Here is a 24,105-nt window from a genome sequence, read left to right as displayed (position 1 = left end):
TGGCAATTACAAAAAAAAAACTATTAAATCTATCAAGTTTCTAAGTTTCATAATGTTTTGAAAAAGTTATTTATAAAACTTAAATCAAAGACAATGCTTGAGGTTCTTTTTAGATCCACGTTTCACTCTTCTAAGTTTTTCTGGTTCCTTCACAAACTCAAATTGTTCTACATTTTCTTAGGATTTTTCAAAAAATCTCATTTGAAAGACAATATTATTATAAACAAATCGAACGACTTTTGGTATAGTAAATATAATTAAAAAAAAATGATTGAAAAAATCGATTCACTTGACTCTATTACGGTTGTTAAGAAAATTTTCCGGTTTGCGGTAGCGGTAGCCGCAGAGTTCTACCGCAGCTGTCAAAGTTCTACCGCAGGCTTCGAAATCATTCCATCATTGAAGCAAACGATTCAATCATAGTATGCTTGAAAGAGAAAACGCTATGAAAAATAGCAACAAACAATGATCATCAAGACGGTATGATTCACCAGTGCAAATCAGTGATGTGACAGCTGCGGTAGCTTTTTGTTGCACCGTAAAACGGATAGTTTTCCCTAAAATTGCAATAGTAAGAAAGTACAGCATGAGAAAAATAAGAATTAAATTTAGGAAAACATTGGATGAAAAGTTTAGAATAGTGTCTCTCTGAAAAACTTAATTTTAATTGAAATGGCGAACCGGTTCCGCTTTCTGTTGCCGTTCCGCTATCATTGCGTTTGGGCCTTAAGAATAACATTTTTTTGCATGAAAATGTCGAAACTATTAATTAGTAGTGCATTTAAAATTTTTCAAGGTAGGCTAAGTGTACTCTTAAGTACTCTTTTACAGAGTTGAAAAAATGTACTCTTTTCAGTGAGAGCAAATATGGTAACCCTAATTATACAGTCCTGTGCTTTTGAAAATTCAAAGTTTGGCTTCGTTTTATAATCACCATAAGATAATAAAAAGAACCATATGCATAGCTCTTGGCATCTCGGTGGGTCTGCCTGCTTTTCAGGCCGTCACGGACGACCTTTGTTTCAGTTATAAGGTTAAAGCACAGACAAACAGACGTCACACTCTCATCATTGTCCATCGACCACATTTTAAACGGTTGATTCAAAAATATGGTAGGTGACCAATCCGCCGCCCGCAGCGCTCGCATCGTTTTTATTCGTGTTTGACGTTTACACACTACCGCCATCTGTTGGCCCGTAGGCCAAACACACCGATTTTAGCATTGGGCGTACATGTTCTCGTGACTATGATTCTGATTGAGACTTGTTCTAAGTGTTACGTCGAAAAACTCGAGTGACAGAGCCGTGTTGAATGAATATTTTTGGTCGACAGTGATTCCAGTCGAGTCATTTTGATCGACTCGACATATAAAATAGGTCCCGAAATTTATAGCTTTGCCTTAAGGTGAAGATGAATCGAAGCCAAACTTCAAATTTTCAAGAGCACGGATCTGGAGAACCAAGCATCCGTTTAAGCTAAAAACTTAATCGATTGGTCACCAGCTGGTGGTGACCAATCGATTAGGTTTTCAGCTCAAATAGATGTTTGGTTCTCCACATCCGTGCTCTTGAAAATTTGAACTTTGGCTTCGATTCATCTTCACCTTAAGAAACAATAATTTGAAAATAAAAAAATAGTTTTCGCAGCAGCCTGGAAGCGAACCAAGGACCTTGCGATTGATAGGCCCGTGTGTACACCACGCGCCTATCCACGCCTTCATGTGAGGAGGTGCTAAAACAATACATAAAGCGTTCGTATTTCAATAATAGTTCCACCTTTCATAAGGCAAAATGTATGAATTTCGATAGTCTAGTTCATAGCGTGTATGCTTTCTCTTCTAGCAAAATACTGATGTTTCGAAAACAAAATTGAATATGTCTAATTCTCAGTTTCAGCTTTATTCAAACATGCCCCATTTACAACGATGGTGCCCGCCGATCCGCTTTGGTTTGCGAACGGGAACGCTTGATGGCCAGCCGTTCGCGGGCGGCCTTTTCATGCCTTCGGCGCAACATTTCTTGCGTTTCCGGGGACATTTCTGCGCTGACCGGTATCTCCGCTTGCCGGATAAAGTTGCGCAGTTTTTCCAACGCATCGGCCGTATTCATTTGCTGCGAACGTGTCAGCTCGCTCCGTACGAACAGGTAACCGTCTTTGGTGATGCGATTTTTATGCTAAAATTATTGGAATGTTAGCTTTTATGTTGGTGGATGGTGTTAAGAGATTTACCAATTCAGCCAATCGTTTGCGGGTGGCTTCCGACAACCAATTGGCAGATTCCAGGTGGAATCGAATGTCGACTTTCGTGCTGACCGTGTTGACGTTTTGTCCTCCGGGGCCACTACTGCGACTGTGAGTTATTTCCAGCTTGTCTAGTGGAATGAATCCGGTAAATTTATCCCCGGTGGCGTGCTGAAATTGAAGAGCGAATAAAGATATCCGATGGATGACATTCGACCTTTTAGTTTAAACTTTTAAATAATTTTACAGAGGTACAGATAGACACGCATCGCAAAATGTGCAAATATTCGGCAACTAACAAACATAGTTTTCAACTCTGACAAAATCATTGTAATGTTCAACATTTGTATGCCTCTGGATTTACAATCTAACGTTGCATGAAGAGAAAGACAAGTTTTATAATTTTGTCTAGAATAAAAAATACGTTACTTAATCATAAACTTAAACCAATTTACATATCATGTAAAATTTGATATGAGATAAACGGCAATAATTTTAAATATTTGTTGATAGTAATCCGTCTGGAAACTCATACTGGTTTGAATAGCTTGTTTCGCAAAATCAGATAATCCATTTACAATAGATATGAAGCACAAGACCGTGTGTTTTTCGATAGTCCATTTGCCTGAATGTGTAGCTCTTGATAAATCATGTCTCCGAAAGAAAACCGTTTTTAATTGTGTTTTGAATTTTATACAAGCATTTGAAACACCACTCCAATTGCTTTGCCATGGATGATTTTCAAACCATCATCTTTGTACGTCTTCTTTATGCAACGTTAAATTGCCAATCAATCCAATCTAAATATGTATCATATTCGATGAATGACATTTCGACATTTTGGTCCGAACCTCTACAATTTCACAGGAGGTAAAGGTAACCAATTCGACAACTTACCGGTGGCGGTGGAGTGTACAAACGTAAGTTGCTAGAGGGGTAGATTTTGTCCAGCGACAAATCACTTTTGAAACTGTAATTTCTCCGCAGTACATGGTACGATTGCTGCGGAATCCGGAAGCTGGCACCTCTCTGCAACAGGTTCACTGCTATTTTATTCATTTTTCACTAGGTTTCCACTGGTTAAATCGAAATTCTTTTCCGCGTGAAGAATCGTGACTAGAAAGCACGACTTGCGATGAATGTTTTGATGCCGTAATCGTCGGTCTGTCACTCGCGAGACTTGACAGTCCATTGCAGAATCCATCTCGCTTCAGAAAACTGTCACCTCTCACGTGCGTGCGATCTGTTTCTGTTTACGTTTCACGCGGCGAAAGATCTTCAGTTCGGTTTAGGAAATTTTTAAATTGGATTCGATTTCAAGAGTTAAATATGGAAGATTCCAATTCATTGGAAAAACTGAAGACCATCCGTGAGGGAAGTGCTGAAATTCTGGTAGCCGAACACGTTTTCTACAACCCGGTTCAGGAATTCAACCGCGATTTGAGCATCAGTGTTCTGTCGACGTTTTCGCGGATATACCAACGGGAGAAGGCCGAAACTCGCCGCAAGAAAGCCAAGGAAGGTGACCCACCTGTGGAGCAGGTGGCGATTGTGGCCGGGGAAAAGTGTGAGGTATAAGTACAGATCAAACTAAGAGATATCCCTCACATATTAAAGACATGTTTTTTTTTCAGGATGGTCTTAGAATTCTGGAAGCCCTGTCGGCAACAGGTCTGCGCAGTGTCCGATATGCGAACGAAGTTCCGGGAGTGAAGGAGATCATAGCCAATGACCTTTCGAAGTCTGCCGTTGAGTCAATCGAGAAGAACGTTAAGCACAATAAGCTGGAACATTTGATCACTCCTAGCTTCAACGATGCAATGTAAGTTTTGTAATCTTTAATCCATGGTGTTTTAGGTATTTGTCGTTGTTGTATAAAAAAAACCCATCAAAACTTTGAACGCCAGTTTGTTTAAGGTGAAGATGAATCGAAGCCAAAGTTCAAATTTTCAAGAGCACGGATCTGGAGAACCGAACATCCGTTTGAGCTGAAAACTTAATCGATTGGTCACCGCCAGCTAGTGACCAATCGATTAAGTTTTCAGCTTGAACGGATGTTTTATTCTCCAAATCCGTGCTCTTGGAAATTTGAACCTTGGCTTCGATTCATCTTCACCTTAATTAGTTATTCTACACCTCTCTATTCTCCTACCAAAATTGAGGTTTCGCTTTTTATGTGATTCGAATTCAGAAGAGCACACGAATTTGTGGTTTAGAGAGCTTTCGAAAAATAAGCCGCACCCTAGTGCCTACACGTGTACATAAACGAAATTCCCTGGTATTTCCAGGTTTTACAAAATAATGCCAGGTTCAAGTTCAAGTAGTTCTTAAATGGCTCTCTGAGGGAAAATTTGAACGAAGAAATGTTTGGAAGAACTGCAGTTGTAATTCTTCGACGAAATTCTGGAGGAATTCCTAGAAAAAGTGTAGAGGAATTCAATGATGAAACACAGGCTCGAATTTGAGGATTTTTTTCAAAAGTTCTTATTGATTTTATCGAATAATTCTTCGAGGATTTTTTTGGAAATTCTTTGGAGTTACCATGGATAAAAAAACTCCTAAATTAACTTTGCTGATTTTCTTTGGAAAAATCTTGGGATCAACTTAGTGTAACAACTGAAAATTTCGGTTGCAGGACTGAAAGCAAGTCACTTTTTAGTGACTTGGTCACTTTTTTCGACCTGTAGGCGAATTCCGGCGAACAATTTCTTCGAAGAGAGTAAATTTTCTTCCAATACTCACCATCAAGAAAATTTTCTTTTCTTCGAAGAAAATACGCGCCTGAATCCAGCTACTGGTCACTTAAAAGTCACTATTTCCAACAAAAAGTCACTAAAGTCACTGAACGAGTAATGGCGCTTAAGCCTAGGCTATGATAAGAGCCAGAACACTAGGAGGAAATTCCGGTGTTCCAACCCCTGGACCATCGGATAACTATGGAGTGCAAATAACCATTCTTAGCAATACCACTCCCAACGATCATAACCCGGTCGAATCACTCGCTTATGGTGAATCCTAGACCATCATTCACTCACCCACCCACCCATCTACATCCTTGATATCTATGAGGGCGTCGGTGAGTCGCTGGCCTCTCGCTAAGTAGATATCATATCATCATTATCCTTTCCTATCCCAGCAACGGAGAAGATGGGCATGGCCGGCAATGGAAGTTATCATGTCTTCGCAACTCTGAACTCTAATTGGATGGCTTTTCATTCCAAAATAGCCCTCCATAAGCAATTGGACTAAGATTGAGAAAGCAAAAACATGAAAGCTTTCAGTATGCAATCTACGAATTACTCCATTACTACGCAACGCAAAAAGTCACTAAAGTCACTTTTTTCAGGAAAATAGTCACTAACGTCACTTTTTTCGTGATCTAATGATAATGAAAATTAAGGCTGGGTTAGCTTTTCAAACACAAACAGAAAGAAATAGATATTTTTTTTTATTATAAAGTCAGCATAGGAGAAGGTATCGACCGTGATTGTTTTAAATTTTGTTTGTTAAGGCTATTATAGCGGTCATGCGACTCAAAGGTAAGGGAGTCTATAGAAGATTTACGCAAATTATGGAAATTAATAGGTCGGTATGGACTATCCACCTATTCATTTCCATCATTTGCAAAAATCTTCTATAGATTACCTTTACCTTTGAATCGCATGACTGCTATAGCTATTACGAAAATAATTTATAAAGACAACTATAGCGTGATTTGGAAATAAAAGTGTCAAGATTCTTGACTTTTCCAACGAAAATGTAAAAAATTCGTGGGAAAAGTTTTGGAGAAGATTCTGGCAAAACTTAAAAAGCAACTTTGGGATGATTTTTTTGTCCGAGGAAAATTTTATTGTATTTTGGCAAAAACTAGGACCAATATCTGGTCTGAGTATTCTATGGCTTTAGAAGAAATCCTAAACCAGCTTTCTGAAAGAACAACATCAAAACTGCCTCGGAAGATAAGCCAGAGAGGACTAGGAATAACAACCAAAAAAGTTCAAAGAAACTCGTCCAGGACTTCAAAATCGAGTACTTATTTTGATGAGAATCATTTCAGAAATTACATCAGAAATTCCAACAAATAATCAATAATAATCAATTGATTAACCCTTGACATTGTTTTTTTACAAGGCTTTGGTTAACTATTTCTGTACAAAAACACGTATTTATAATCAATGCTTGAACATTGTTGGACGATAATAATTAATCAATAGTGATATCATTGGCTAAATGTTCCCTAACGTCAAATCCACTTGTTCATCAGAGTGGATTTAAATAAGAGTGGCGTCAATGTCAAAATTGGAACAGCGGCGAACTGTCATTTTCATACAAATCCACGTTCCAATTGAGTAGGAGAGCTGTCAAAACTGGAATATGACGTCACATTTTTACACGCACTCTATTGTTCATAAAGTAACAAATATGCGATTTATATCGTTTACTGTTTGCTTTATAATCTTAACCCTCTAATACCCAAATTTTTATTTTCGATCTAAATATCATTTTTAGTTATCTAAAATCATTCTAAACACGTTTTGAGCAATGATTTATTTTTATTCGCAAATCTATGAATTTTGGTTTTTGATTTTTATAATTTTATTATTTCTGAACATCCCCATTCTTTTTCATTTTTTCTTGAAGCCTCTTCTAGTTACTGACTTTTGGCAATAATAAAAATTCAAGTGTTTACAGTTCTTTTAAAAACATTATTTTTTTAATAGTTTTCTGGAAACATTTTTATTTTCCGTGTAATTAACGGAAAAACAGTATTGAAATAATTTCAATACCACCAAGCTCTTCTTCTGTAATAGGTTTATGGTAGAAAAATATAAAAGGTACGATTTTTTATATTACACGTTAAATGAATCCCAGACATACAATACAACAATACAATTTTTCAAACAATTTTCAAAAATACAAAAAAGTTTCAAAGGTCATAAGAACTTTTCTTCTATGCGTGTTATGAGTCAAGGTTTAAGCCATAAATCAAATTATTTTGATTTCCGAACTATGAAAAAATACACAAAATTCCAAATTGTACCCAGTCTAAAGGCGGGGTTGGGTATTAGAGGGTTAGGCTAAGTATGCTGTTTCGCAATCATTCGTGGTCTGGAGTTATTGTTTATTTGGAAGAAATTGTTTAATTTAACAAAATTTCTGTCAGGGTTTTTTTTTCAGAATGTTCTGAAAATAATTCTCGATTTTCGCCACAGTTTGGCTTACAACCAAACATTTTCCCTTGTTTTACGTATTCTATAAACTTGTTAAGAAATGCTTCAACTTGTTCGTTTTGCATCTATACTTCAAAATTTTCAATGAATTTTTTGAAAGTAAGTTCCTCATGAACAGGAATTCCGCTAAAAAATCTATCACGAGTTTGTTTATCAGAGTTCATGTATTTGTTTTTTGTTTTTCCTTCGACTGCAATCAGAAATACAGTCGACTCTCCACATCTCGATGTTCTACATCTCGATATCTCTCCCTATGTCGATGGTTTCCTAAGTCCCTTCAGTCTGCATACATTTTCACTCTCCATATCTCGATATCCTCCTTATCTCGATATCTCCATATCTCGATGTATTTCTGTTGATTCTTTGTTCTCAATTTTCTCTCCGTATGTCGATATGACCAATATCGAAGGTTACTAGACCAAAGTTTTGGGATTCAAAACAAATTAGCAGCGCAAAATGACATCTGTTTGTGTATTACTTTCTTGGCAACGGAGTGTTTTTCAATCTAGTATTCAACACAAATTTGTTCTTTGACTCGATCTCTCCTTATCTCGATGGTCCCTTCGATATCGAGATGTGGAGAGGCGACTGTATAACATAGTGTCCTACATTTAGCTAATATTCGTCTCGTAAAAAATGAAAAAAAAAAAAAAATCTCAAAAGCGTCATTTTTTTTTTATCATTTATAACAATCAAGACTTATTTTTTCGGACAGATAATCGTTAAGAAAGATTTAGAATCACACTAGAACCTCTTTTTACGACCACTTTTTTATGACCGAAATTTCATACCGTTTCTATGAATGATCAATGTCTTAAAAAGTATTGAAAATAGAAGGACATGATATTCAGCAAAACTGTATGCGATAGTCATTGAAATGCGGAATTCTGCCGCCAGGCGGCGCTAGTGAGCATCGAAATTTTGGTTTTCTGATATCTCAGGATCCTGACTTTTGTTTTGCGGTTATTTCAGGATCCTGACCACTTAGAAAGATGGCCTCTTTAGCAAAGTTCTGCAGTAACTCAATCATTATTCTGGTCAAGAGATTCAAGATTTTTCCACCAGGTGGCGCTAGCGAGCACGGTTTTTTGTTTCGCGGATATCGCAAAATCCGTACCACTCAGAAAGAAGGCGTCTTCGGAAAAATGTTTATTCTAGCCAAGAGGCTGAGATTTTGCCATCAGGTGGCGCAAGTGAACAAAAAACTTTTATTTTGCAAATATCTTGGGTTGCTGACTACTTAGGAAAATGACGCTTTTGGCAAACTTGTTCAGTAAGTCAAGGGTTATCATTATTCGAGCCATGCAATTCAATAGTTTGCCCCCAGACGGCACTAGTGAGTATAATTTTTTGCCAATAATCTTGAACTTCTTGAAGACGCCATCTTCCTAAATAATCAGGATCACAAGATATCTTCAAAATAAAAGTTTTATTCTCACTAGTATCAGCTATTGGCAAAACCTTGAATCTTTCTGGTAGAATATATCTTGAGCTACTGTAAAGCTTTGCCGAAAACGTCATCATTTTAAGTGGTCGTGATGCTGAGATAATCGCAAATCAAAAATTTCATGTTCACTAGCGTCACTCGCCACTCGGAGTGATCCATTGCTGGAGATATACGTGCAGGAGTCTCTGAGAGTATTCCAGATTAAATATCTGGAGAAACCACCAGGATAGTTCACGTCGCGGGAAGTTAATAAAATGTTTTGATGGTGGCGCAGAATTTTTTTGGGAGGTTTTGACGCGAAAATCCTTTGTCATGAACATATTTTACATACTTTACTGCTTCGAAGAAATTTTCCTGAAAATTCCCAAGGAATTCCAGATTTTTTCCAGGTTTAACAAAATTTTCTGATAATTCCAGGTTTTTCCAGTTAGTAGACACCCTGGAAAAGTTTCAGAAGGAAAAATGTCAATTCTATTTGTACATGGCAAGAAATGGGGATCCTTTGCTTAGGTGACCTATCTTGCCCCTCCTTACCCTAATCCCTGACGAATTATTGAAAGGAACAATCGTGCTTATTCTGCGCGGCGTGTGAGGTGAACGAGTCGAACGAGGTGACAATTGTCGACTCGGTCCCATTTGATTAACATTAGTCGCCTCACGTCACTCGAGGTGAGAGAGACTCGTCTCGACTCACGCGCCGCGCAGAATAAGCACTAATGAAGTAGAGTTATTCCTCGAGAAACCTGAAGAAGTATCATTGTAATAGTTGTGTCGTGCTCTGGAGTCTCTAGAATTTTGCACCAGAATTCATCGCAAGCATTAAAAAAAACTTAAAGATCAGCGTTACTAATCGTACAGCGAGCTTATAATTTTGTAACTCGGCTGAAGATAAGATCTTCCATTAAAAATAGAAACTTTTTAGACTTCCATTAAAATAATGATCAAGTTTCTTTAAGAGACCTGTTACTAGCCCTGAACGTATGCTAGTGTTTTCTTATTTTTTATGTTTAGTATTTTCCTGATCATCAAAAAAAAAATCGAGAAGTAATTGTACAGGGAAATCTCTATGAGTCGATTTTGATGATGAACGACTCATGGGAACATCGAGTAATGAAAAAGAAATTCTTTGTAAAGCTACGGTTATGATTTCAATAGGACGTAACTCAAAATTCCATCTAACTCGGTCCAGAAGTGTAGAACTACTATAATAATAAACTGGCGTTTGAAGTTTGAATGGCTAATTTTCTGTTGGTAATAACGGCGAATGAAGCACCGTGTACTCTAGATCACAATATATTCTTCAGATTCAAATCTTCACAGGACACTGATGTATACGTCAACCCATCCGGACAAACGATTCACAGCTATCGATCTGGATCCCTACGGCCATCCAACGCGCTTTCTCGATGGTGCTGTGCAATCTATCGAAGACGGAGGCCTGCTGCTCATTACGGCCACGGATATGGCCGTCCTGGCGGGGAATTCCCCGGAAGCATGCTACGTAAAGTACGGATCCGTTCCGCTCAAAACGAAGGCATGCCATGAAATGGCCCTAAGAATACTGCTACGATGCATCGAAACGACGGCCACTCGCTACGGTCGATACATGGTTCCTCTGCTGAGCATTTCTGCGGACTTTTACATTCGAGTGTTTGTGAGAATATTCACCGGTCAGTACGCCTGCAAGAAGAGCAGCAGCAAGCAATCGATGGTATTCCAGTGTACCGGCTGTGAGTCTTTTACTCTGCAACCCCTGGGAATTCTTAAGCCAAACCCGACTGAGCAAAATCCTAACCAAATCAAGTTCGGCACTCCTATCGGACCATACGTGTCGAGTAGATGCGAGCACTGTAATCATCAGCATCACATGGGTGGCCCCATTTGGTCAGCACCTCTTTACGATGTAGATTTCCTGAAAGAATTGCTCGAAACGGTTGAGATGAAGCAGTTCAAGAAGCTCACCACTATACGCAGAATCTACGGCACACTGTCCGTCATAAAGGAAGAACTGCACGACGTCCCGCTGTACTACACCCTGGATCGTCTCTGCGGCATCCTCAAGCTAGAATCCATCCCGATGATGAAGCTGCGATCTGCTTTGCTACACGCTGGTTACCGAGTGTCGTACTCCCACGCTTCCAAGACTTCCATTAAAACCGATGCCCCGGTGTCGATTCTGTGGGATATTCTTCGCTTTTGGCAGAAGAGCCATCCCGTCAAGAAGGAACGACTGATAGAGGGTACTCCGATAACGGCCATCTTCGCGAAGGAACCAACGGTGGAGTATCGCTTGCACGACATCCATCCGGATGCGAATCCTCCGAGCCGTAAGGAATCGCTCAGTCGCTTCCCGGAAAATCCCGCTGCCCATTGGGGACCCGGAACGCGTGCCACCTTGATGTACGGATCATACTTCAAGGGTAGACCTATTCACAATTTAAAAAAATGTCTGGAAGTTTGCAAACAAGCAATTTTTCGCTTTTTTACAACCACTACACTTTCCTTAGTTATGATTATTCAAAACTTGAATTAAGCCCAAAACACAATTGAAGCATATTGTAATTTTTATTAAATGAGCTGACTTGACTACTTGACTGGTAGATTTCCAGATATTTCTTTTTCAAATAAGAATAGATCTACTTAAAGCCCTCGTGAATTCACTAGTAATGTTTCAATTTCTATTTCCAGGGTCAGCGATAATAAAATGATGAAAAGCGTTAAAAACCAAAACAAGCGACGCAAGGAACAGGATATCGCCAAAAAGCAGCGACAGTCTTCGGGTGGTGACTCACCCGAGCGAAAGCACCCGAAAACGGATCAAGGAAACGGGGACAAGGAAACGGAAGAGGTGGCAACTGCAGCGGCAGTTGAAGAAACAACCACCTGTGAATGAATCACATTGCAGATTCTCTTGTGTAGAGAAAACATGCGCGTGGAGCGCGCCAAAACGCTGCAAGGCAACCGAAATATCGATCAATTATGCATTGAGTTTTTTGTGTCGTCACGCAACGTTTGTCCCGTTCCTGGCCGAAGAATTTTGACACATTCTTTTACACTTTTATTATAATTGCGTTTGAAGTATAAAATTTATTTTAGTTGCAAAACTTATTTCAATAAATACACATCAGATTTCATACGAACTCGATTTCACTTTGTATTGCTAACTCTCGTGCAAAAAAAAAGCATGAAATGCAAAAACGGATGTAGCGGAACTTGCAACGCCTCAATCAAACGCGAGCGGAATGATGACCACATCCCGAATATCGACGGAGAGGGGTGCTACATGAAGGAGTTGCCCGCCCCACCGGAAACCCATCCCAGCATACGGTGGTCGGCTTGCTTGAGCCCCAACGAGCGGGTTTTCTACCACCAAACGCTGAGTTCGGCCAGGCGGGCTGCCAAGTTCGTTACGACGGGGTGAGTACCGTTGGAATTGGGGAGCATTCCATTCTGTTTTGGAATTTCCAAGCCAAATGTTCACACTAGGGTAGTTGCGCTTAGCTTAGACCACGGCATAAAAAGTACACCGTGGCTTAGACTAGACTGACTGCACATTAGTTTGGGACACGGTTATATGAAAATTATAAATTCTCACTCCAGTTCACTTCCATTCCATTAGGGTCTTTGGCAATGGCTTTGGTCAAATGTGGTCTTTTCGCAATGTCCTTAAGGTGAAACAGTTTGGAATCAACTTCTAAGATTGCATCAAAACTCGCGTACTCTGAGATAACGCCCTAAAAGCCATTGGTAACCACGTGTGTAGCTCGTTGTTTCTGAGCAAATGAATGAATAATCATCCAAACCAACATCACTGGCAGGTAGAAAATGATCCTTTTAGCACCCTAGCGTTGTTAAATAACGTGTAAATCCATTCAAGTGCTCAGGAACAACGAGCTACACACATGATTACCAATGGCTTTTAGGGCGAGATCATATGTTATGCGAGAAAACTTCAAAGGCACAAATCTCACGAAGGAAGCATCTAACAACTGTGTACATTTTATTTTCGCTTTGTGCACTAGCAGAAAGCTTAAAATAAGAAGATCAGAAACGTTTGCTAAATATTTCTGCAGTTTAGTGCCTTTGAAAACGTGAGTAGGGGCACAAGTCGGCCATTGTGCCGGCCATCTTTGGATTTTGAGATGTTTCACCTTAATTGCAAAGTTATACGTCGATGTTTATGTGATAAGATTTTCTATAGAAGTCAATGCACACTGGGCCAGGAAGGTAATTTACGCGGACATGAGGTTTTCATCTCGATGTTTTGATTTTAGAGTGATAGTTGCTTCTAAGAATATGTACAGAGCTTTCAGTACTACCTACAGTATATAAACAAAATACGATGATCGCAAGAGTGACGTACAGTATTGGACAAAACATTTGCAACTTTTTCGATTTTTTTTTGTATGGTATTCAGTTGGAGCTGCCTGACAGCTTAACTTGTCAAGGCTGAACCCTCGGTCTGGCTTTTGCCAAGTTTCCCCTCTACCAGGACCAATACTCAGACGGACTAGGCAATGGCGCCCACATGAACACTGTTTATTATTAGTATTGTGACGTGGTAGTTTTTGAAAAGTACCCATATTCCCTTGCTTCTGAGAAAAGGAAGCATTATGAAAATCAGCAGCTCCATTAGAATTTGTTTGAAATAGTAGTGCATTGCTAATACTGTCTAGTCGAAATGGTTTTGAATAATTTGTCATACAAGTGCTATTCTGATTACTATTGTCTTTTACGTAAGATTAGAGTCTTAAATGTCAAGTGTCGTCAAGTCTTAACAAAATTAGGCTGTTTAGTAGTAGTTCTAGTTAATTTCATTTTTTGTTGTTAAAAGTATTTATTGGTCATTACGTTCATATATCCTTAAAGAAAATAGTCGCTTTCCTTGTCTGTTCAACAATTTTTCGAAACTAGCAAGTGTACCCTAATGATCGATCTCAGCGTCTTACTTTCCATAGTCATTTTTATAGTGAATATTGAAGAGTAAAGTTACCTTAGGCTTCTATTACAGTCTCCTACAAGATACACTTTTCGGTGGCAAATGCAATGCTTCACAACGCCTACTTTCTACTTGTAAATTTTGCGAAAATGAAGCTGGAATTAGATTATTTATACCGCTGTTACAAAAGAGGTATTTCTTATTATGGCAATGTAAAAACCATATTAAAATAAGATTGTCGCCACTTATTTCTACTCAGTGAATCTACTAGTCATTTTCCTAAGAGTTCCTAAGTATTCCCTACGTCGTATATGATAACGATGTATCTAGCTAGCTAATAGTAAGAGTGGCTACGGATCATTCTGGTTAGCAAAAGGCAAACTGAACGTCACCAATAGTATTAATGTCCACTTCGAATAGATTAATTATTTGAAATGAGCATCAATTCTATCAATGACGCAGAATGTCCGTTGGATCACATCCGAGATATTATTGCGTCTATGCCATATGAATTATGACGCGGCTTTAAGCAAAAAATGCCAAAATGTGATACCACCACTACAGGTTACGCCTTTGGTTTCCATCATGTGGGCTAATGGATTATGCCCTCCCATCGCGGCAAGGTCGCATAACCAAGGGGAGGGTATTGGACAAAACATTTGCAACTTTTTCGATTTTTCATACAAAATGACCAAATTTGGTAAGCTATATCTCAGTTATTTATGGACCGATTTGAATGAAATTTTGGCAGAATATCAGACATAACTTGAATTTTAACATATATTTTTGAGTGATTTTTCCTTTTATCGAAGATTTCATTTTTTTCTTAGTGATTCGGTTATCCGGAGGATTCGATTATCCGGAATGAAAAAAAATCGATACTCCGGATAATCGAGTCCGACCTGTACTGCTCGCCCATAACTGCAAAACAGTCACATTCGATATTTTTGACACAGTGGAGTTAATACCATGAAGAGTCATCAAAAGATAAATACTTTCGATCCACTTACTGAAATCTGAAAGATTGTTCTAGAACATTCGAAAAAAAAACCCAGTTGTTTTGTCGCATTGGTAATAATAATAATCGCAAAACAGTCACATTGAGATTATAAATGAGCCTCGTAAAGTAATGGCAATGAAATTTCAATCAGAATAATTTTCTGACAATTCACCTAGTATGCGATATGAGTTGTACAAAATATCAGCTTCAAATAAGTGTAATGTCGTGCAGAAATGAAACACCGGACTTTCACTAATCACTAATTTATTACTACGGCTATCGTGATACTTACTCCACGGTCGATCGGTAAAAGAGACAAATCATGTGGACGCATGGTCTTTTATAGGGTGCAGAACAAAAGGCATTGTTTTACAATCTATTGAGCGTGGGGAAAGTGTGCGGGAATAATCTACGTTCAAGGTCATGACTATTTCTATGCACTACTACTATTGCTAATTTACCACAGTATACAGTTGATGGATTCTGCAATGCTAATAGGGTTCACAACACTTCTCCCAGCTTTAAATGAGACTTTAGCGCTAATTCTACTGTACAAAAAACTGCAATCCAACGATATCGAAAACGCGAAACATCTATCATACTTGAAAAAATTGTAATTCCTAACTGTCAAATACTTTCGATACACGAAGGGACAAAACATCCGTTTTCCTAAACCCACACTAGCGCTTAAAAGTTTTATCGCGAATACGTTTGGAACGACGGAGTTTTGGTGATGTAGAATCGCTGCGTTTTCTTTTTTCCGATTTCTTCTTTTTCGGAGATTTCTTCTTATTCAACGGTCTTTGTTGAATCGCGGTCGAGGAACCAGGCACCTCCACCTCTGTCGTTGGCTGCTCGGACTCAGGGATAGGACATATTACGGGTATGGAAGGGTGGAATTTGTCCGACAGATCAGACACACGGATCTGATTGGCATGAACCATACGTACATTCCCATTGAGGTTTATCAAGTAAGTGTGAGGACTAATTTTCTCTAAAACAATCGCTGGAATCCAACGGACATAATCATCCATGTGATTCCGATACATAACCTTATCACCTCGAGAATACGTTTTGGAACATACAAGGCTGCTGGACTTTTCGGGACGCAACGAAGGTTTAACCACATTCTTTTGTTCATTTTGAATGTCCAACTTGACCGGATTACTTGAATTCAAAAGTGTGCGAGGCACGTAAGAGAACATCATAGACGAGGGTGTTCTACTGGTAGTGGTAGACGGAGTATTTCTGTAGTTGAACAGAATGCGGTTAAGTTTTCGCTGAATTGGCATCGGTTTGAATTTCTCGTCCAACAGATACTTCTTCAATACAGTCTTGATTGTCTGTACTCCTCTCTCCGCTAATCCTTTGGACTGCGGATGGTATGGAGGAGATTTCAACACATTGATATTGTTTGCTTTGCAAGCTTCAACAAACAAAGACGAATTAAATGGTGGACCATTATCTGAACACACTTCAGTTGGAAGACCGAAGTATGTGTATATTTCATCCAATTTCTCCAATATACTATTGGCATCCGTTCTTCGCAGAAGTTTAACATCAATAAATTTCGAATATGCATCGACGACAATTAAAAACGTTTGACCTTCAAAATGAAACAAATCCAAATGAAGGCGTTCAAAAGCATGACTTGCTGGAGGCCAACTAGACTCGACTACTTCTCTGGGCACTTTTTGAGTTTTCTGACATGTGACACACGATTTTACGAAATTCGCGACATCTTTATCGAATCCTTTCCACCAGAAGTAAGACCGACCGATCAGAGACACCGCAACCGCCGACGAACCTTTATTCGGATTGAAAATTTGTTTTAACGCGGAGCTATCGGTCACGAGAGTAAATTCCGTACCATACAGATACTTATGGAATTTTGACACACCGAACATAACTGCTAAGGCTTCTTTGTGTATTTGACCGTAATTAACCTGCGCGGGGGTTAATGTAGACGAAGCAAAACACACGGGTTTTTCGATTTGACCGACTTGGTGAGACAAAACCGCACCAATACCATACGGACTCGCATCCGTAGTGAGAATCAACGGTTTCGACGGATCATATGGTTCCAACACATCGTTAGCAACCAACAGCTTTTTACTGTTTTCAAACGCTCTCTGGCACGTGGACGACCACACGAATTCTTGATCTTTTCTTAACAGATCGTACAACGGACGTAACTCGGTGGATAAATTAGGCAAAAATCGATGATAATAGTTCAAAAGACCTAAAAACGACTGTAACTGACCTACATCTTTTGGTGCAGGTGCACAACAAATGGCTTCGACCTTTGAAGGGCTAGGCCGAATTCCATCAGCAGTTAGCCTGAAACCAAGATGTTCAATTTCGGTTTCGAAAAATTTTGACTTGGACCAATTAATTTGCACATTGTGCTGATTTAACTTATCTAAAACCTGGAAGAGGTTCCTTTTACACTCTTCAACGGTTCTGCCACCAACTACAATATCATCTAAATACGGAACGGCTACTGTTGAATTTGATCGATAATGGCCTGAAACAACGATGGTGCTGAACTGACACCGAAAGGCATCCGGGTGTACTTAAACAATCCTCTATGGGTGTTTATCGTACACAACTCCTGCGCTGCGTCGGACAATTTAACTTGCAAATATGCACCAGTTAAATCGATTTTGCAAAAAACTTTGAAATTCGATAGACTAGCGAGGACGTCATCAATCAAAGGTAACTGGTAATGCTCAGTGGATATGAACCGATTCAAGGTTGCTTTTCCATCTAGACAGATACGAATTGAGCCATCCTTTTTCGGAGTGATCACAATGGGACTCGCCCACGTGGAGAAACGGACTGGAACAAGAATTCCGCTCTCCACCATGCGATCCAACTCTTGATCTACATTTTCGCGAAATTTGAACGGAATAGTGTACGGTTTATGGAAAATTGGAACAGCATTTTGCTTCAATACAATATCGGCACTGAAACCATCAATTGCCCGGTTGGAATTACAAGAAAACAAATTTGGAAATTTGCATTGAATTTCAGACTTAAGACTGGGTTGAATAGCACTGATAGAAGAAAAATTGAAACTCACCATGTTTCTCCATTCAGGAACCAGGATGTCGAGACTCGAACGACCAAGTAGAGGGGTGATGCTCCTATTCCTCTCCGGTTGAAGAACAAAAAGTTGAAGCGACACTAAATCACCACTCCGATTTCTTACCTTGACCGCTAGTTCTCCCTCTGGACGGATGTCTTGGCCCGACACTGACTGAAAGCACTTGACAGTCCGTCGCAATTTGACGTGGGAAAGCTTATCTTGATACGTATTTTTCGATATCACTGAATCACACGCTCCTGTATCAACTTCAAATTTCACTGGCACTCCCTCAATTTCTAGCTCCATAATCGCAGGCACATCTATTCGCGCTCGACTTGACTTAGTCTCCCCAAGAACGAAAATACTGTTGACACGTTCCGCTGCAGCTACATCTTCCGAAGGCTCGCTCGATGAGGACAACCGGTTCAACTTCCAGTTTTCGACAACTTCCGACATTTCTGCTACTCGATTCTGGTTGCTCGGCTTTTGCTTCGACGACCGACACATTGTGGAAACGTGGACGACCTTGCCACATGCGAAGCACGTCCACTGCTTGGCTGGACACGACTCTGGGTTGTGGGACCTACCACAACGGAAACATGACTTCGAGGGCTCTGATGATTTCTTCGCTGGACTACTGGCTTGCTTCTTCTTCTCCTGGACGACGAACTTCGACTTTTCAGGCTTGAACAACTTCTGTCCCGGCCGCCGGTTGAGGGCAGCAATTTTGGATGCTCCCTGCATTGCTTTCGACTCCTGTTCCGCTGCTTCCCAGCTGCGAGCGATTTCGCATGCTCTTTCGAAAGTGAGGTTAGCTTCCGTCAGCAACTTTGTCCGAAGATTCGAATTATACACTCCGGCAACGAACTGATCACGCAAGGCTTCTTGAAGGAAAGCATTGTATTCACACGACTGGGATTGGGCCTTGAGATCGATGATGAACTCCGAAATGGTTTGACTTGAAGACTGCTCACACTTTCGGAATTTATAACGCTCAGCCACCACATTGACGGTTGGGGCTAAGTGCTTTTTCAACAACGCGATCAATTGCTCGTAGGTTTTCGAACACGGGTCTTCCGGAGAACAAATTCTCGACGCAATTGAATACAGGCACGGACCCGCCATTGTCACTAACATCGGCACTTTCTTATTATCGGGCACTTCATTCACCAAGAAAAACTGTTCTAACCGACTGACGTACTCGCCGAAGTTTTCACCAACCACAAATGATTCCATGTGTCCGAACATTTGCATCGACATTTTTATCACTCCCGGTGATCCCGACGTACCCGGTTTTAGTTCCTGTCCTTCTGCTATCATTCTGTCCGTTTTTCACCGCACCGACACTACACTTATCACTGATCTCAGACGCAAGATCGCACTGACTACAGTCACCACGTGTTCCGAACCGACGTTGTTCTGAAAAGTGAGGTTAGACTTCCTCCACTCACGTGTGCACTCGACCGACCGACTTTACGACACTTTCCGGATTACAGACGCGTTTTCCGTTTCACTCGTCGCCAAAAATTTGTAATGTCGTGCAGAAATGAAACACCGGACTTTCACTAATCACTAATTTATTACTACGGCTATCGTGATACTTACTCCACGGTCGAACGGTAAAAGAGACCGATCATGTGGACGCATGGTCTTTTATAGGGTGCAGAACAAAAGGCATTGTTTTACAATCTATTGAGCGTGGGGAAAGTGTGCGGGAATAATCTAATAATGCAATGCTAATAGGGTTCACAACAATAAGCAGTTTTGAGTTCCTAGTAATTTTTAGAAATTTCATTTTCCTCTCATATTGCCATAATATGCATACTTGGTATTCCATTTACGCAATGCCTACTTTTGTCGAATGTTACAAATATGCAGTTATGGGCAGTGTAATTTATATAAACTCATGATTGAAAAAATTATTCAAAAATATATTTTAAAATTCATGTTATATCTGATGTTCTGTGAAAATTTTATTTAAATCGGTCAATAAATAACTGAGATCTAGCTTACCAAATTGTGTCATTTTGTATGGAAAATCGAAAAAGTTGCAAATGTTTTGTCCAATACTGTATACGCTAACAAACTGTAAGTTGGTATGGCGTAGAAAATGATCATCGAGTTCAGTTCGTTTCCGAGCGTCGGGGCCTCTGAAGGGGCTCCGCAGCTTGTAGGTTGAAGCGCCCATCTAGCGAATAGGGAGTCGTGGGTTCAATCCCCACCGGAGCACGTGGTTTCTTTTCGGAATTTCAATTTAAATTTGTACATTTGACAAGTTGATCGTTGTATACACAGGGCTGGTAGCAAAAAGTGGTATCGAAAAGTTATTTTAGTGACCAAATTTGAGAAATAAGTGACTAAAAAGTGACTTTGAAATCAAACCGTAATAAGTTTTATTTCAATTCTATTATACTGTTTTACGATCAAACTGCAATATGATAGGGAATATACAGTATGATCTTCTGCAAGTAGTAGTAGAATTTGAAAAACAAAGAGAATAATTAGCATGCATATTTTAAAACGTAGTGTTCGACAATAGAAGGTTAACATCTAAATATCCACCACAAGGTATAAAAATTCTATTAAAAGAGAATGCACGAGATATTCAAAAAGAACACTAAACATTTAAACTTTCAGTTTTACAACAATGAACTTACACCATACCAATAATAACTTGGATAGTATTGCAAATTACGTGGAACTTTATGAAAGATTAACTTTTTTCCATAAGAAACCATGAATGAATAGTTTGATACTGGTATGTAGTTGTTATGGTGATGACTTAACTTGAAACTTAGCCTGAATTAAAAAAGGCCTATTCTTTATTTTATTTCTTTTTTTTAAATTTAGCTCAAAATAGTTGAAAAAAGTGACTTTTTGACGAAAAAAGTGATTTTAGTTGAAATGGCTTCAAAAAAGAGACTTTAAAGTTACCAAGTCACGCTACACGGAAAAATATTCTGTGGTTAAAATTACTATTGTAGCTGACTATGCCCATTCTTGAAACTACCATGGAATTTCGGACCAATTTACTATGTTCACGGTACATCCCACCACATTACTGGTACATTTGACAGAAATAATTTACAACAATCTGATTTCGACTACAGACATGGTAAAATTAAGCGCATTTCTGGTCTGCTGAAAATTGCCGGTGCGAGCGCTTAAGTTAACCCCCTAAAATGGTAGTTTTTACCGCACAATTTTTTTGCGTGTACATGTAAACTTCAAAATGACAAACACCTTATAACAGCAAAATTTCTTAAGCTGCAATTGCCTAGAACTTAACGATTAATGAACTGTGCAACTCATGGAGTGTGCATTAACATTTTAGCAAAGCCACTCCCAACGATTTTACATAACTCCCTGAAATAAAACGGTTGGTACGGTTGTCCCCGTGTCTTCCATTAAAAACTCAAATATTCGCGTTTATCATATTATTCACACGTGGATAAACCAACCCCTGAAGAAAGCGCTAGTTCTTAGAGCCAGTCACCATCTGAGTGGCGCTAGCAACCAAATTTAGGCTTTGTCCTCATAGAACCCCATGCGGTAGCGACAAATGTCATATGAGTAAAGACCACAAGGATGGTAAAGGGGTGGACCTGATAATCCGAAAATATGATCACGTTGTTTATAGACAGCCCCAAAGGATTACTCTTTACATACATCTGTAGACACAGAACTTTGTGAACCAGAAATAAAATTGCCAGTGTGGATTTGATTGTGACTTTAGTTTATATTATACACTCAAAATAAATCTTAACGTCATTGCTACGTGAAAAATCACGTGGATCAATCCAAATTCATTTTACCTCCATTTCACTTGAGTAAGATGAAGATCACTAAACCATTCATAACCACCAAATAGTGATTCGGTAATTTTTACTGAGGTTACCTATCGCACTTACGTGAAATTCACGTAAGTGCCTAAGTTCATTTTGACATCTGCATATTGTACGTACATTCGGTGTTGAGCTCTAATCCTAAGATGGCGATGGCGCACGCTTGGTTTTAGAAGAACTTCAGAAGCTGCTGCTGCTTCAAACCCTGTGTAAGATTGATTTCAAGGTAAATAGGCTTTAAATACCGAAGAATCCCTGAATTATATTTTATACCTGATTTATAACCTCTATCAATTATAGCACACGAAGGCTACAACAAGACAGACCAAACTCACAAAATGGGGGAAACAGGATTCAAAATACTCAGATTGACAATAAAAATATTGAGTTTTGCACGAGTGTTTAGATTTTCTGTGATAATTTTGACATCCCTCCAAGCATGATTTCGCTGCGACATTTTCCCCCGATTAGACTCAACGATTTTCATAGTACGATTTATTTCATACAAATCACACAATCGCGCACAGCAAGATCTGTTTAACTAGGTAGGTCAACTGTCAAAAAGCTGAAACAACCTATGTTATGACAGACTTGGCTTGTATACATTTGCACTGCGAAATTATATGCGAGATTCGACTGTGATAAGAAATTTGGGGTGAGTCTAAATGGGTGCAAAAGTCGCAATGGATCAATGCACGAGTTTATTATTTGACGTTTTAGCGGTGCCGTGTTATTTATGTGGCCATGCACGGAGAAAATGAAGTACTCAAAAGTGAGTTCATTCCACTCAATTCCGGGGGTTCGTGCGTTAACCTAATTTTGAGTTGATGGGGTAGAAGTTGTTTTCATTTGCAGCCATGCGAAAAAAATACCTACTGGCTTTGTTCTTTTCACTCAATCGGCAGATCAAATAACTCAACTTCCAGTACTGTACCACTTACTCAAATTTGAGATAACGCACTAAGGTGCGGTTTTTGGGTTGTTTTGCTCTTCGCTCTCTGACAACAATAGAGGGAGCGAATGAAATAGGGAGAGAAAAATAACTCAAAAGTAAGTTAAAAAATACTCAAATATGGGTTTTCCGTTTTCTCCGTGTGGAAACCAGTGAATTCGGCACCGCTCAAACGTCAAAATAGTGAACTCGTGCATCGGTCCATATCACAATCTTTTAAGTTTGTTTACATTTTCCAATTGAGAATTAGTTTTCTTCCAAAGCCTATTAGAAATAAGATTGGTCTTTATCACAGTTAAATTTAATGCAAAGCCATCTAGGTCCTATTGAAACGCTTCGTAAAGGCTACCGGAAAATCCACGTAGCTGTTACGTGTAGCGCCGGAGGAATGGACGAAGTTCAAAAGTTCATGCGTTCATTCTGGGCTACCTATGATTCACGTAAGAGGTACGCGAAAAGTGCGATGGAAAAAAATCACTTGTTTTCACGTAACAATGACGTTTGGATTATTTTGAGTGTACGATCCTTATTTAGCGGGATCTAATTAGGGGTCTTCTATGAATTACATCACGCTATCGGGGGGATTATTATTTATTTAGTTTGTGTTACATCAATTAATTTGATAAAGCCTCGTTAACGATGTTACGCCAATTTACTCGGTCCATGGCTGTGTCTCTCCAACTTCGATTTTGGCCCACGTTCTCCAGATCTTGTTGCACCTGATCAAGCCACCTCGCTCGCTGTGCTCCCCCGCCTTCTTGTGCCAAACGGATTCGAACCGAACACCATCTTTGCAGGATTTTTGTCCGGTAGTCTTGCAACATGCTCTGCCCAGCGCACCCTTCCGGCTTTCGCAACCTTCTAGATACTGGGTTCGCCGTAGAGCCTCGCAATCTCGTGGTTCATTCTCCGCCGCCACACACCGTTCTCATGCACTCCACCAAAGATGGTCCTAGGCACCCTTCGTTCGAACACTCCAAGTGCTTGCAGGTCCGCTTCCAGCATGGTCCATGCTTCATACAAGTCTGCCACCGTTTCAAATGTTCTGCCGACAATATCCATATCATCCGCGAAGCAAACAAATTGGCTGGATCTTGTAAAAATCGTACCTCGGTTAGTGAACCCGGCTCTCCACATGACACCTTCTAGCGCGATGTTGAACAGCAGGCACGAAAGTCCATCACTTTTTTGAAGTCCCCGGCGGGATTTGAACGAACTGGAATGTTCGCCTGAAATCCTCACGCTATTCTGCACACCGTCCATCATTGCTCTTATTAGTCTTGTGTGCTTCCCGGGAAAGCTGTACTCGTCCATGATTTTTCATAGCTCTTCGCGGTCGATGCTATCATAAGCCCTATT

The 24,105-nt window shown here is 39.6% G+C and overlaps 3 protein-coding genes across 3 annotated transcripts in view; 2 read left to right on the top strand and 1 right to left on the bottom strand.

The window, feature by feature from the left end:
* Positions 1-1,868: 1,868 nt before the first annotated feature.
* LOC5573252 (peptidyl-tRNA hydrolase ICT1, mitochondrial) lies at positions 1,869-3,413 on the bottom strand. The gene is made up of 3 exons (XM_001654412.2): positions 3,139-3,413; positions 2,230-2,412; positions 1,869-2,174 (listed from the first exon to the last, which is right to left on the bottom strand). The coding sequence occupies exons 1-3, from the start codon at positions 3,298-3,300 to the stop codon at positions 1,917-1,919; spliced, it is 603 nt and encodes a 200-aa protein (XP_001654462.1). The 5' UTR covers positions 3,301-3,413; the 3' UTR covers positions 1,869-1,916.
* Positions 3,414-3,460: 47 nt separating this feature from the next.
* Positions 3,461-12,089, top strand: LOC5573251 (probable tRNA (guanine(26)-N(2))-dimethyltransferase). Its single transcript, XM_001654411.2, has 4 exons — positions 3,461-3,813; positions 3,876-4,063; positions 10,240-11,319; positions 11,608-12,089. Exons 1-4 carry the CDS (start codon positions 3,571-3,573, stop codon positions 11,810-11,812), a joined length of 1,716 nt encoding a protein of 571 aa, XP_001654461.1. The 5' UTR covers positions 3,461-3,570; the 3' UTR covers positions 11,813-12,089.
* Positions 12,077-24,105, top strand: part of LOC5573250 (uncharacterized protein C1orf194) — a 15,240-nt gene continuing 3,211 nt past the window's right edge. The window contains exon 1 of the mRNA XM_001654410.2: positions 12,077-12,336. Within this exon, the coding sequence (XP_001654460.1) occupies positions 12,104-12,336 (233 nt within the window). The 5' untranslated portion in view covers positions 12,077-12,103. The remainder of the gene's footprint in view (positions 12,337-24,105) is intronic.

This window comes from Aedes aegypti, chromosome 2 (assembly GCF_002204515.2).
Source record: "Aedes aegypti strain LVP_AGWG chromosome 2, AaegL5.0 Primary Assembly, whole genome shotgun sequence".
NCBI lineage: Eukaryota > Metazoa > Arthropoda > Insecta > Diptera > Culicidae > Aedes > Aedes aegypti.
This window is presented reverse-complemented; position numbering and strand designations above follow the sequence as displayed.

Bases quoted from the DNA above. Each gene is read 5' to 3' on its own strand.
- LOC5573251 (XM_001654411.2), top strand. From the start codon at position 3,571: ATGGAAGATTCCAATTCATTGGAAAAACTGAAGACCATCCGTGAGGGA. The intron at 3,814-3,875 runs GTATAAGTACAG...TTTTTTTTTCAG, and splicing joins TGGCCGGGGAAAAGTGTGAG to GATGGTCTTAGAATTCTGGA. The intron at 4,064-10,239 runs GTAAGTTTTGTA...AAATCTTCACAG, and splicing joins CCTAGCTTCAACGATGCAAT to GACACTGATGTATACGTCAA.
- LOC5573252 (XM_001654412.2), bottom strand. From the start codon at position 3,300: ATGAATAAAATAGCAGTGAACCTGTTGCAGAGAGGTGCCAGCTTCCGG. The intron at 2,413-3,138 runs GTAAGTTGTCGA...CTTCAATTTCAG, and splicing joins TGTACACTCCACCGCCACCG to CACGCCACCGGGGATAAATT. The intron at 2,175-2,229 runs GTAAATCTCTTA...CAATAATTTTAG, and splicing joins GCAAACGATTGGCTGAATTG to CATAAAAATCGCATCACCAA.